Below are 14,095 nucleotides of genomic sequence, written 5' to 3' on the forward strand. Positions count from 1 at the left end.
CGCACGATTTTTCCACAATGCACCCTGAACGCATCCGGCCCTCACCCACGACGCCCGTGTGAAGGGGGCCTTAAGAGTAGAATTTTTTTTCACATCTTGTCAGAAGGTGACAACCTCCTGATTTTAAGAAAACAAAAATCTAAGTAAAATAGAGAAAACATACATATGAGCTTTATCCAACTCCGTCGATACAGTAAAGCCTATGAAGTGCACATTCAGTCAAGTCCGTCCTGTAAATCTGAATAAATAGCAGTGGCTTAACATGTCTCAAAGTGCAAATGTTCTATCCAGACTTCAGAAATAGAAGAATATCTGATTAACTACTGTTATGTCTGCAACCGGAGGCTCACCAGACTGAAACATACTGAGAGTTGTAGTTCCAGGCTGCAGTAGCTCCACTGCCACAAGTACTCCGGTCTCCAGGCCAGTGGTGTGGATTACAGACGGCTCAGTAAGAGTTCAGTAAATCCCAGTCCTCTGTTGTAAGAGTCACGCGTGACTTTTTTGCCGGCTGAGAGGAAGCCGTATCTTCCAGATGCTTTTCTTCCTTAGCCCTTTTCACAGGATAATGTCCTGAGTAAGATACAGCCGGGGCAGGATTCTTCACCCCCTCGGGTCTGTAGAACTGTAGGTGCTTTGTGGTGGCAGCAGGTGAATCATTTAAGATTGGCATCTCCGCATCATCACGATTTACCTTATCTTTTCCATCTATAAAAGCAACCCATTATTTTAGACATACACTACATGTTTTTTTCACCAGCTTATTCTGATTCCATTCACACAGCCAGTTAAAGGGGTTGTCCAAGTAAAAAAAAAAATATATATATATATATATATATATAGCACTGTAAATCTGATGGGCAGCAATATATCCAGCAATATATAAATAAGCTAATCATAATTATATTTTCTGATTTCCATTGTTCTCTTCTGGCCCTTTTGTTTACCTGCAATAAGAACAATCTCCCCCCCCCCCCCTTCTCTGCTTAGGGAGTGAATACAGGTCCTTCTAAAAATATTAGCATATTGTGATAAAGTTCATTATTTTCTGTAATGTACTGATAAACATTAGACTTTCATATATTTTAGATTCATTACACACAACTGAAGTAGTTCAAGCCTTTTATTGTTTTAATATTGATGATTTTGGCATACAGCTCATGAAAACCCAAATTTCCTATCTAAAAAAAATTGCATATTTCATCCGACCAATAAAAGAAAAGTGTTTTTAATACAAAAAAAGTCAACCTTCAAATAATTATGTTCAGTTATACACTCAATACTTGGTCGGGAATCCTTTTGCAGAAATGACTGCTTCAATGCGGCGTGGCATGGAGGCAATCAGCCTGTGGCACTGCTGAGGTGTTATGGAGGCCCAGGATGCTTCGATAGCGGCCTTAAGCTCATCCAGAGTGTTGGGTCTTGCGTCTCTCAACTTTCTCTTCCCAATATCCCACAGATTCTCTATGGGGTTCAGGTCAGGAGAGTTGGCAGGCCAATTGAGCCCAGTAATACCATGGTAAGTAAACCATTTACCAGTGGTGTTGGCACTGTGAGCAGGTGCCAGGTCGTGCTGAAAAATGAAATCTTCATCTCCATAAAGCTTTTCAGCAGATGGAAGCATGAAGTGCTCCAAAATCTCCTGATAGCTAGCTGCATTGACCCTGCCCTTGATAAAACACAGTGGACCAACACCAGCAGCTGACATGGCACCCCAGACCATCACTGACTGTGGGTACTTGACACTGGACTTCAGGCATTTTGGCATTTCCCTCTCCCCAGTCTTCCTCCAGACTCTGGCACCTTGATTTCCGAATGACATGCAACAGTCCAGTGCTGCTTCTCTGTAGCCCAGGTCAGGCGCTTCTGCCGCTGTTTCTGGTTCAAAAGTGGCTTGACCTGGGGAATGCGGCACCTGTAGCCCATTTCCTGCACACGCCTGTACACGGTGGCTCTGGATGTTTCTACTCCAGACTCAGTCCACTGCTTCCGCAGGTCCCCCAAGGTCTGGAATCGGTCCTTCTCCACAATCTTCCTCAGGGTCCGGTCACCTCTTCTCGTTGTGCAGCGTTTTCTGCCACACTTTTTCCTTCCCACAGACTTCCCACTGAGGTGCCTTGATACAGCACTCTGGGAACAGCCTATTCGTTCAGAAATTTCTTTGTGTCTTACCCTCTTGCTTGAGGGTGTCAATGATGGCCTTCTGGACAGCAGTCAGGTCGGCAGTCTTACCCATGATTGCGGTTTTGAGTAATGAACCAGGCTGGGAGTTTTTAAAAGCCTCAGGAATCTTTTGCAGGTGTTTAGAGTTAATTAGTTGATTCAGATGATTAGGTTAATAGCTCGTTTAGAGAACCTTTTCATGATATGCTAATTTTTTTAGATAGGAATTTTGGGTTTTCATGAGCTGTATGCCAAAATCATCAATATTAAAACAATAAAAGGCTTGAACTACTTCAGTTGGTGTGTAATGAATCTAAAATATATGAAAGTCTAATGTTTATCAGTACATTACAGAAAATAATGAACTTTATCACAATATGCAAATTTTTTGAGAAGGACCTGTACAAGAGCTGCCCTGAGTGACATGTCTGACTGCTGGGAGACTCAGCAGCATGTTGTACGTGTAGAACTACAAGTTCTGATACACACAGGATCTTCCCCCTACCTGTTCTTGTGCAATGCTCTGCAGAACCCCTCTAGTCTGTCAGCTCCTGTGCCCAGCATTTGTCTCCTTACTGCCTGCAGCTACTCAGTAAAGCCTTCAGCCCTGAGTCTGTGCTACTGAAGGGGTTAATTTTTTTTTTAAAGTATCCAGGGAGAGAGCAGATGGCAGTGCAGAGGGGCGCAGCCAGACACATATCTGCTCTCTCAGGCTGGTGCACGAATCATCATCAGAGCAGGGAGAGGAGCTGACATCACAGGTCATGTGACCCTCAGTGAAATCTGAGAAAGCAGCAACTGGAGATAAAGTAAGTGCATGGTAAAGCCTTTACATTTGATTAGTTAGAAACATACAAAGAACAGAAAAATAACTTGGACAACCCCTTTAAAAGGGATAAAATTATGGCTGCCTGTAGACAACACTAGGGTGAGCTTCTGCATACAGATTTATGACTGAGTTCAATACCAGCTGATCATGCCGTTACACGTAGAGGCTCTGCTCTTTCTGCAGCTGCAGCGTCCTCCAGTTTGATGGACAGGGCCAGGTAATAAAAACATCATCATGTCAGGCCCTGTCCATCAAAGTACAGAGGGCGCAGCAGTTACAGAGAGAGCAGCGTCTCTAGGAGTAAAAGCAATGCCTCCGTTGCTCCTAGAGGCTTTTTTATATATATTAATACATCATTTTTCTCAGCAATGCGGGCACATATTATCATGGGACCAACACAGATGTCTTCAGCTGCCAAGCACACATGTAACAGGTCAGCCAGTGTCATAGGTACAAAACTGCTGACAGATGCCCTTTATCTATGTATGTGTTTACAGATGTCCAATCTACCTGAATTTCACTACATCTAGATTGCTATCTTTTTAATATACTCACAGAATTGCTGAGCTGCTGTTCTGGATGCTGGGATTTTCTTTGATTTAATGGCAGACACTACCAACTGATCCCACTGACAAAAAAGCTGGAAATGCAAAAAAATTAATAAATAAATTAAAGTGGATCCTACAAGTCAATCAAGCTCATCTGGCAAAAGATAATTCACTGGTCACTTAACTGCTTTAATTTTTTAATCATTGTTTCCTAGCTGTGGAGGATATCATCTGAATGCGCACTGACTTTCACCTGTGCAGCCAATCAGAGCTGCAGTATAAAGCATGGAGGAGGCACGGAACAGTGGACCAAGACTCTGTACGACAGGAGGTGTGTGTTTCAGACTACACTTTATTTGCAGACTACTGTGCAGGTAAACTGTAGGTGCTGATTATAGCTGTTCCCTAATGGAGCCAAGTGGAACACAGTCAACACTAAATGAAACAGATGGCAGGTAATCATCGGTGGGTGATGTTGGGGGCTTTTTAGTAATGTGAGGGGAGTCGGCACCTTCATCCCATAAGAAATAGTACACAGAGAGTCCTTTACACCTCCGCCAGGCAGGTACACGTCAGTATACCTTTTTCTCACTGTATGCTTTGAGGCCTGCAGATTAGGTAGAGCATAGCCCCATTACGTTATGTGAATAAGGGAAAGTAGTTAGCTAGTGGTTAGTTTAGCAAGTAGGTATATTAGACGTATCGTATGTGACTTTAAAAAAAACAACAACACTGCAAATAATCAAATAATGGTGCAATCTCACTCTGTTGGGGGGTGGATTAAAACTGGAGTAACGCCTCTATACAAAAGTGTTATCTTAAAAATATGCCAAATTTATCAAATAACGTGCAATGTATGATAAGTTAGGCCGATGCCAATTCAAGCAAAGCGGGCATCAAAAATTGCCTTCATGATAAGGCCTCATGCACACGAATGTATTTTCATTCCGTGTCCGCTCTGGGTTTTTTTGCGGACTGTATATGGAAACATTCATTTCAACGGGTCCATAACCAAAATAAAAAAAAACCTGAAGGTACTGCATTCTGTATGTCCGTATTTCCGTTCTGCAAAAAAATAGAACATGTCCTATTATGGTCTGCACTACGGACAAGGAGAGTACTGTTCTGTTAGGGGCCAGCTGTTCTATTCCGCAAAATACGGTATTTTTGCAGATCCGTTTTTTGTGGACCACAAAATACATAGTCGTGTGCATGAGGTCTAAATCTCACTGTAACATCGGGCTGCCGAGATCTATTGTTTAGGCTACATACACACGACCGTGTTTTGTGGTCCGCAAAAAAAAAAACAACAACACATGACGTTCCGTATGGTATTCGTTTTTTTTGCGGATCCATTGTAACAATTCCTATCCTTGTCAGCAAAACGGACAAGAATAGAAAATGTTCTCTCTTTTTTGCGGGGCTACGGAACAGACATACGGATGCGGATAGCACACGGTGTGCTGTCCTTTTTTTGCAGACCCATTGAAATGAATGGGTCAGCATCCTATCCGCAAAAAAAACCTAAACTGAACGGACACGGAAACAAAATACATTCGTGTGAATGTAGCCTTATACTGTACATTCGATTCCAACCCCTGTACAGAGAGGATACGTCTCCTGTGCTACAAGGTGCTATCTGTTTTCTCAGTTTTTACTGCGCTTGGTTGTTATTAGCCAAGTAAACAGAGTCACAATGTACACAGGAGAGCGGTTAGAAAAGAACAGCAGGCTTTGCGCACAGCTACCTGCTCGGCCCAGCCTTGAGTCTTGCAGTCCTCATGATCAAACTGGGTTAAGGGTTTCTTGGAATGAAGCAGGCCCGTTCTTGTCTGTATTTTTTTACAGGTCTCAGCAGGATCCTAAAAGGAACCAAAACACAGAGATGGGAGAGATATACACCTATTCTGACTGCACATAAAGGATCATCTGTAGTGACAACACATTACAACCCAACTCACTTGACCAAATGTAAAGGGGCACAAAGTAAAAGTTGGTCTATTTGGCCACCACATAGCAGAGCTGAGTACGGGATATTGAGGGACACAGCAGAGCTGAGTGCGGGATATTGGTGTCTCTCAATATCCCGCACTCAGCTCTGCTATGTGGTGACCTCGATATTCTGCACTCAGCTCTGCGGTAAGGATGAACTGCTCCTGATGATTTGTGCGCATGTGCGCACTCAGGGGTAGGGAGATTTGATGGAACATTTAGCGCTGGAAAATCTACCTACCCCTAAGTGCACACGTGAGGTGTACGGTTTCGCACATGCGCATGAAGTCCTTTTCCCGCGGCGCTGCAATGATTTTTTTGCTAGTCCAGTGGATGTGCACTTTCGCAGCACCGCACACACCCTCCTCCAGCTGATTCCTGTGCGGCCGCGTCACTTCCGGTATAGCGTTCTGGCAAGGTATAGGAATCTGGCAGAACACCGGGACCCTTGCCGATCAGTAGTTTCAGAAGGCACCGGCGCTCCTGTGAGTGCCGCAGCGTTCTCCGTGCTTACCAAGCACAGTGCCATACACTGTATAGCAGCGGTGCTTCGTGTTGCAGCTCAGCCCCATTCACTTCTATGGGGCTGAGCTGCACCTAGGCCATGTGACGTCATTTGTCCTCGTGAAAGCAGCGAGAAGGCTGCAACTCTACTGCCTTCTCAAACAGCTAATCAGTGGGAGACCTGGGTGTCGGACCCACACCAATCAGATACTGATGACCTATCTAGAGGACAGGTCATCAATATTTAAGCCTCGGAAAAAAATAGGATTTTTTGTGCTTACCTGTAAAATCCTTTTCTCGCTGAGTTCATTGGGGGACACAGAAGACCATGGACTATAGCTGCTGCCATTAGGAGGCGACACTAAGCAAACAAACTGTGTTAGCTTCCTCCTCTCAGCTATATCCCTCCTGCAGACACTGAGCTAATCAGTTTGTAAGAAAGCAGTAGGAGCAGCCAGGAGAAGCCAACAGAACACAATAAAAGGGAAGAAAACCGGAGATGGGTCATCATCAAGAACCAGACGGATCCATCTAGGAGAACCAGCAATGTACATACAGGGTGGGAGCTGTGTCCCCCAATGAACTCCGCGAGGAAAAGGATTTTACAGTTAAGCACAAAAAATCCTATTTTCGCGCTCGTATCATTGGGGGACACAGAAGACCATAGGGACGTTAAAGAGCAGTACCATGGGGAGGGAACAAGAACAGAACGAATCCAAGGCCGGTCTTAAGGCCCCGCACAGAAATGCAGGGGAAAGACACACCAGGAACTCTGAAAAGGGACAGGAAAAGCATTCCCGGAAGGCCAGCCAGAGAGTGGCTGAATACGCAGAGGCTACGGCTGGGCAGAAGAAAGAACAGCCCAGGCAATCTAAATCACGGCTTCAGAAGTGGAGAGCACACAAAATATCCATAAGATGGACAAGAACAAAGAAAAGTCAGTCACCAGAAGCAAAAGAGCGATTGCGGAAGATACAGGAGAGAAATACGTAGCTTGGACCCAGAAGTCTGCTAAGGAGTGATGCCCATGGATCAAACCCCAAAAACTCAGTGGAATACTGATTGGAAGAAGACGAACTGAAGATGGATATCTGGATATCAAGGGCCAAAGAACTGCAGATGTGACAAAACTTGCCCCCCATGGGGGAAGAAGTAGGGATGCCCGAAGGCAAAAACCCCACACACCATACCGGACTGCCAGAAGAGAAGAACACTCCATTGGGACCACGACGAACAAGTCAAGGCTAGAGAACCTGGAAGTCAGGCATGAGGATGGCCCACACGAAAAAATTATTGAGGAAGTAAAGAAACCCAAAGAGAACAAGGCAGTGGAACCGATCCAAAACTGCCCAAAAATTGAGGAGTAACTTGACAGGGAAGGAGTGTTTTCCGGGATCAAAAACGTCCCCTTTAGACCTACGGCCAAGGGGGTTTCTTCATAATGAATGTTCTCCCAGGAATACGCCAATGTGGTAAGCAGAGGCACGCAGAGTGGAGGACCTTAAATTCCATGAGAGGGGAGAAGCCGTCTGACACTCCATGGAAGGCTGCCTGAACTGGCAGAACTAATTGGAAGCTGCAGACAGGAACCAGAGATAAGAAAAATACTGCGCCAGGAAGGGAGTGTGAACCCTGAACGCCACAAAGCCGCAGAAAAAATAAATAAACTGGTAACAGAACCAACACCACCCACACAGGCACCCCACAGCAGAATGGGGGCATAGGAGAACCCAATGGCTATAAACACTAGCCGAGCAGGCAGAAACAGTATGTGGGGGAGTGCGACTACTCGCCCTGCGGAAGGGGAGAAGTAGAAGCAGGCGATGCGGCTTAGTAGAAAACCAGCACCTAGGGGTGACAACAAGGGCAGTACGACAACTCACATATGCAAACTGAATAAGTGCAAAACGGAGGGAACGCTGATGCTGTCACCGTAGTAGATTGTAGAGGCAATGCCGAACATGTAAAAGGAACAAGGCGCTAAGCCAGCGATATAGAAATCGGTAGGTTATACCAGGTACAGAAAACGTACTAATGTCCAGCAGAAGTGAGCAAACCCCTCAGCCGCAGCGTGTCATGGCAGAACATAAGCAAAGTGCCCCCTGTGGAGGAAGGAAATGTAGACACGTTCACAACTACAACTAGCGAGAAGGCACCATGTCTAGAATGACGAATGCTGTGTAGATACCGCTGGAATGCCGGGGCCGATACTCCACATGGAGGAGTGGGATGAGGAGAAAACCATAAATGTAGTGTCCCCTGCCCATGTGTCATGTAAGTTGCAGTTGAAGGATGAACGCAAAAATTCCCCCTGGGAAAGGCTCACGCAGTAGTAGCCATGGAACCGGAGTAGCCACAATATCTATGGGCAGCGCAGAGACTGCCTCACAGGGGGGAGATGATAGCAACAACTATGGCGTCTAGGGTCAGAGGAGAGGCTCCACCTGAGAAGGAAGAAAACTGTCAATCAGAGTAGACGTTCCACCTACAGAGGGAGTGTGGACGCCGGCGTGCCAATGACAATCAACCAAATGAAATAGCTCCTCACAGGGACTCAAGGCACGAGGAAAGGTATGAGGTATGCCAACGGCCTGTTAGAGCTACAGGCCGACCTGGAAGACCAAGGCTGCCACGTAGGCGTCAGACACCAATCAAAACTAAGACTACCTGAGGAAGGGGGTAGTGTGCAGCAGTCACAGTATCCAGCAGTAGTGCCAAAATACCACCTATGACGGAGGATAAGGCGATTGTAGGTACCGTGTCTAGCCAATAGGCCACCCATGGAACAGGATGCCATGGACCAAGGAAGAAATTAGAGTGGTCGCGGTAGACAATGTTGAAGCAATTACTCCACCCAGGAAAGACGGATAATGTAATAGGAGGAACAGTTTCCATTGGCAGTGGAATTACTCCGCTGACGGAAAGAGGGGAACCGAAAAGATGTACAGGGTCCACTGGTAGTGCAAGCACTACTGATTGTGCAACTACTCCATCAATGGGGGGAGGGTAATGCTACAGGATCTCTAGCACGCAATTGTGGTGCAACTAATCCCCCAATAGAAGGGGGAAAACAGACAGGACAGATGATATCCTGTATGAGAGTAATTACTCCGCCTGCGGAGGGGTTAATGCAACAAGACGTATGGTATCCGGTGGAAGTGCAATACTCCGCCCTAAGGAAGGAGGGTAATGGGACAGTCTGTCTATGATCCAGTGATAGTGCAATTACTCTAAAGAAGGAGGATAATGCTACAGGATCTACAGTATGCAACTGCGGTGCAACTAAACCACCTATAAAAGGGGGAAAACCGACAGGACAGATGATATCTAGCATTAATGCAATAACTCCTGCTGCGTAGGGAGCAATGCAACAGAACATATAGTATCCGGTGGAAGTGCAATTACTTTGTCTAAGGAAGAAGGGTAAAGAGAGTCTGTACAGGATCCAGTGGTAGTGCAATTACTCTATAGAAGGAAGGTAATGCTACAGAATGTACAGTACCCAGAGTAAGTGCAAATACTCCCACTATGGAAGGACGGGTAATGCTACCGGAAGCATAGGATCCAGTGGTAGTGCAACTACGCCGCCTAAGGAAAGAGCGCAATGCTATAGGCCTTACAGAACCCAGTGGGGGTGCAATTACTCCTCCTACAGAAAGAGGGTAATGGCAGGGGCTGTACAGTATCCAGTGGTAGGGCTATTACGCTGCCTATAGAAGGAGGATAATGCAATGGGCTGTACAGTATCCCATGGTAGAGCAAGTACACCGCCTAGGAAGGAGGTTATCGCTACAGGCTGTACGGTATCCAGTGCAAGGGCAACTACTCCACCTATGGAAGGAAGGTAATGCTACAGGCTGTACTGTACCCAGTGGTAGTGCTATTACTCTGCCTATGGAAGGAGGGTAATGCTACAGGATGTACAGGGTCCAGTGGTGAGCTCACATATTCCGCCTAAGGAGGGAAGGGAATGTGACAGGACTCACGGAATTCAGTGGTAATGTAATTACTCCACCTATAGAAGGAGGGTGAGTTACAGGGAGTGCGGTATCCAGCAGGTAGTGCCAGGGGATAGCCTTACGCTATAGGACGCATGTATCCAGTGGTAGGGTGAAGAAATTCTGCCTACAGAATGGTGTGGGAACTAGGTTCAGAAGGATCAGATAGCGCCAAGGGTTAATAATATATAAGTATATAGCTTTTTTTTTTTTTACATACAGCTCAATTCTAACAAAACAGAGCTAGGGGAACTGAACCCACATCCGTCTGTACTAATGACCAGCCCTGTAAGCCTCATCAGAGAGCCCATTAAGCACTTTTCTCAGCACAGTTGTCACGGTCCTTCCCATGACAGAGTTGAGAAGATCTGAGAGACTGGAGGCACGTGAGGGTATCTGACAGTCTCTCTGTTTTCTCCTTGCACTGTTGTTGTTTGGCAATGACCACACCTCTTGTCAGGTGCAGCTTGTGGTCATTACTGAGGCTCTATTTAGTTCTGACTCACACTGCTTACCATGCGGTTGATATTTCCTGCTGGAGTTGGTTGAGCTGGTGTGTTGTTCCTTTGGATCTCCTGCTCCTCCATTCTTCTTTATGCTAAGGGCATTTTGTTGTTCGCTTGTGTTTGTTGTTTTCTAGGCCTCAGGGAGACGCTGGTTCCTTCATCTGGGAAAGAACCAGTAGTCTCATTCCCTGCCACCACTCCTAGGGCCTTCCAGTGCCTCCAGGGATAAGGTTCTGGAGTATGAGTATTTCCACCTTAAGGTCTACTCATATTGGCAGGAGTGAGGGAGAGGTCTAGGGATTCCTAGGAGGTCACCATCCCTCTCTCTTAGCTTTAAGGCCTAGACTCCCGTCTATTTCCTTCTGTGTGTTATCTGGTGTTTCCCCTCCCCATTACCTGTGACAACAGCAGTACTGAGGCAAGGAAGGGGTTAAGCAGAAGGCAGGGGCAGAGCTTATTAGGCAGCTGGTGGGGCGAAGGCATGGGCATGCCATGTAGGGAGGGAGCGAGGTGCACTGGGAAACAAGGAGGCGGGGAGCGGACGTACAGATGCCTAGAATAGAAATGCGGCAGCCGCTTAGGGAGACATGCGACTGCCTGGACTGGCTCGGGAGGACTTCCAGAAGTAGTAGCCAAGGTGACACTGTAGCTGGCGGGTAACAGAGGTGGGGAACGAGCAGCAAGCTTAAGGCCCCGCTGGTCTCCCCCCTCAAGTGTGGGGAAAAACAGGTTAGGAGAGCCCACCTGCAGCCCTGCAGAAAAAATGTCTGCCTCCTACGGACACTAAGCTAAAACGGATTAGCTCAGTGTCTGCAGGAGGGATATAGCTGAGAGGAGGAGCTAAGACTTTTTTTTGCTTAGTGTCCCCATGGTCTTCTGTGTTCCCCCAATGATACGAGCGAGAAAGGGTCTTTATGGAAGTATGTTCTGGTGTACTAATCTTTGAGGTGGATGGATCCCTTTACTAGGCAAACTTTCATCCCATTTGCCCAGAACAGGGCACCAATATGGCACTCCTCTAAGGCTGGATGGTGGTGGGTGCCTCTCACAGGCTTATGTCGTCAGCTTGGGAATATTTTACCTGCACACCTGCATCAGAAATGTCCAGGTATCGAAGCTGTTTGAATACAAGCAGGAAGGTCACCCCCGTCTCTGTGATCTCTGGATTACCTACAAGAGAGATAGTAAAAGTTCAGAGACGTACAAGTATTTTCTGTTGAAATTCTAAATGTGCAGTTCTTGACAGCTGCTGCAGACATGGCCGAACCTCTCTTAGTTACATTACTGCACGTGGATTTACAGTTTCCTTATGTTTCACCACACGTGCAATGCACGTGTAGGAGCTATGGAAGAGTGCATGGTAGAGAACCAACATGTACTCCTAAAGACTGTCTGCAAAATGTAACCTCCAACCTTCTGTACCTCCAGCTTTCAAGGTTTTCTGCCACAGGGTATCGTCCTAGCACTGGATCATCCAGAACACAGCAAGGATGAATGAAGGACCATGAGTTATTACACACTGTCCATATGTATGTACAGTTGATGGTCGTGACTTCTGCCTTGCTACTGACTGGATTGACCCTTTATTCTTTTACATTGGAGACCACCATTTACTGTTCCATACTCACCTCATCGATTCCCTGACACTCCCGTCCCAATGCTTCACAGTCCCCTGCCGGTCTCTGCATCCTGGTTCTTCTTGACACACAGGAGATGACCGTTCAGCCATTCACTACTCGCAGTGATTTGCTGAGTGGTCATTTCCTGTGTGTCGAGAGGGACCAGGAATAAAGCCTCTGGGGGACCAGGAAATACAATAACATACAAAAATATGATTGAATCAGAAATAAACCAATTCTAAAATATTAAACTTTTTTCCGCCTGAATTTGGACAGTACAAACAAATGACTTACATGACATGTCCAGAAGTGACAGATTCCCAAGGCCTCTCTGCAGCACTCGGACAGGAGCCGTCATCTTCCTGACCCCAATATCAGACAGACAATTATCCTTTAGGTAGAGCTCTCTCAGGCTGTGAAGACAGAAACATGAGAGATGATAACATAACAAGTTAAGCCAGTTATACCGGGTCATAAACCTACAGCTCGTTAACCATGCAAATGAATTTACGACTGTTAACGACAATTGCTATGGTTATGAAAAAAAATCATTGCTGCAACAAGAACTCCAGTCAATATACTCTTCTACTCTTCATTATGCATAAATAAATCTTTAGTTTCATCACATACCACTGTTTTCCTTGAGTCTTTCTCTTAGTTACGGCTGTTTAAACATTTACAATATGAGGATCTTCTCAAGATGGCTCCTCTGCCAGTTCTCTGAGGCCAAAACTGCTTTCCCTCACTTCACATACACACTTGTAGCCAGCAGCTTCCTGCCAGCCAATCAGATTGGATTACTGAGAGACACGCCTCCTTCACTCTGAAGCCTAATGCAGGCGTTCTGCCGAAAGTCTATAGCTTGCCGAAAGTCTATAGCGGAAGTGACGTGATGCGCTGCGCAAGCGCACAAGCGCACTTCCACAAATCATCAGAATCATTGTCTTAAAGTGACAGTCACCTGCAGTAAAATACAGCATCTACATTAATTTGTACCCTCGCTGCGCTCGGCATTTAGTAAAACTAACTCTATGCCGCCATTGATAGTAAAGAAGGAAATGGATGGTAAAGAAAGAGATGGATAGTCTCTTTCTTTACCATCCATTTCCTTCTTTACTATCAATGGCGGCATAGAGTTAGTTTTACTAAATGCCGAGCGCAGCGAGGCCGAGCCCGATGCGTGGCGAGCAAAGAGAGCCCGCGAGGGTACAAATTAATGTAGATCAATGAGCGCTGGGGAGGGGGGGTGGCGGCGGAGCTGTATTTTAATGGAGATGACTGTCACTTTAAGAAATCTATACCCTTAAATATGCGCACGCGCGGTGTGCGAACTACTGCAGTGGAGGCTGCAGGAATGCTTCGCTGAAGTACGCTTGTGCGCTTGCGCAGCACGTCACTTCCACTATAGACTTTCGGCAAGCTATAGAGATTTGGCAAAACACAGGCATGCAGTGTGGAGGACCGCCCCTCCGTCTTCCTGTCTTCCTAGCTGGAGACAGACAAGCCATAGCAACTGTCTTTTAAGGGACCAGTGGAAAGGGACAGAGGACATTACTGAAAGCTGTTATTATAATGGTAATTGCAGGTCTTTTGACAATCATTGACAGACTAACTCAGGTATACACGCCTAGTTCTAATAAACTAGCAAATAAAAAAAATATGACAGTTACACTTTAAAAGGGGTTGTCTCGCTTCACCAAATAGCATTTATCATGTAGACAAAGTTCATACAAGGCACTTACTAATGTATTGTGATTGTCCATATTGCTTCCTTTGCTGGCTGGATTCATGGATTTCCATCACCTTATACACTGCTCATAACCAGGGGTTATGACCACCCTGCAATCCAGAAGCAGTGGCCGTGCTTGCACACTATAGGAAAAAACGCCGGCTTCTCTGGTGGCCGGGACTGCAGGAGAGCGCACAGACCCCTGCT

General features: G+C 46.1%; 1 protein-coding gene across 2 annotated transcripts in view; it reads right to left on the bottom strand.

Annotated features, from left to right (window-relative positions):
- Positions 1 to 14,095, bottom strand: part of LRRC42 (leucine rich repeat containing 42) — a 19,622-nt gene continuing 5,527 nt past the window's right edge. For both annotated transcript variants that reach the window (XM_044300433.1, XM_044300434.1), the window contains exons 4-8: positions 12,454 to 12,572; positions 11,622 to 11,710; positions 5,289 to 5,402; positions 3,548 to 3,632; positions 1 to 708 (exon numbers count right to left, since the gene is read on the bottom strand). In XM_044300433.1, coding sequence (XP_044156368.1) covers positions 449 to 708; positions 3,548 to 3,632; positions 5,289 to 5,402; positions 11,622 to 11,710; positions 12,454 to 12,572 — 667 coding nt within the window. In that variant the 3' untranslated portion in view covers positions 1 to 448. The remainder of the gene's footprint in view (positions 709 to 3,547; positions 3,633 to 5,288; positions 5,403 to 11,621; positions 11,711 to 12,453; positions 12,573 to 14,095) is intronic.

The sequence above is a fragment of the Bufo gargarizans genome, chromosome 7, assembly GCF_014858855.1.
Source record: "Bufo gargarizans isolate SCDJY-AF-19 chromosome 7, ASM1485885v1, whole genome shotgun sequence".
NCBI lineage: Eukaryota > Metazoa > Chordata > Amphibia > Anura > Bufonidae > Bufo > Bufo gargarizans.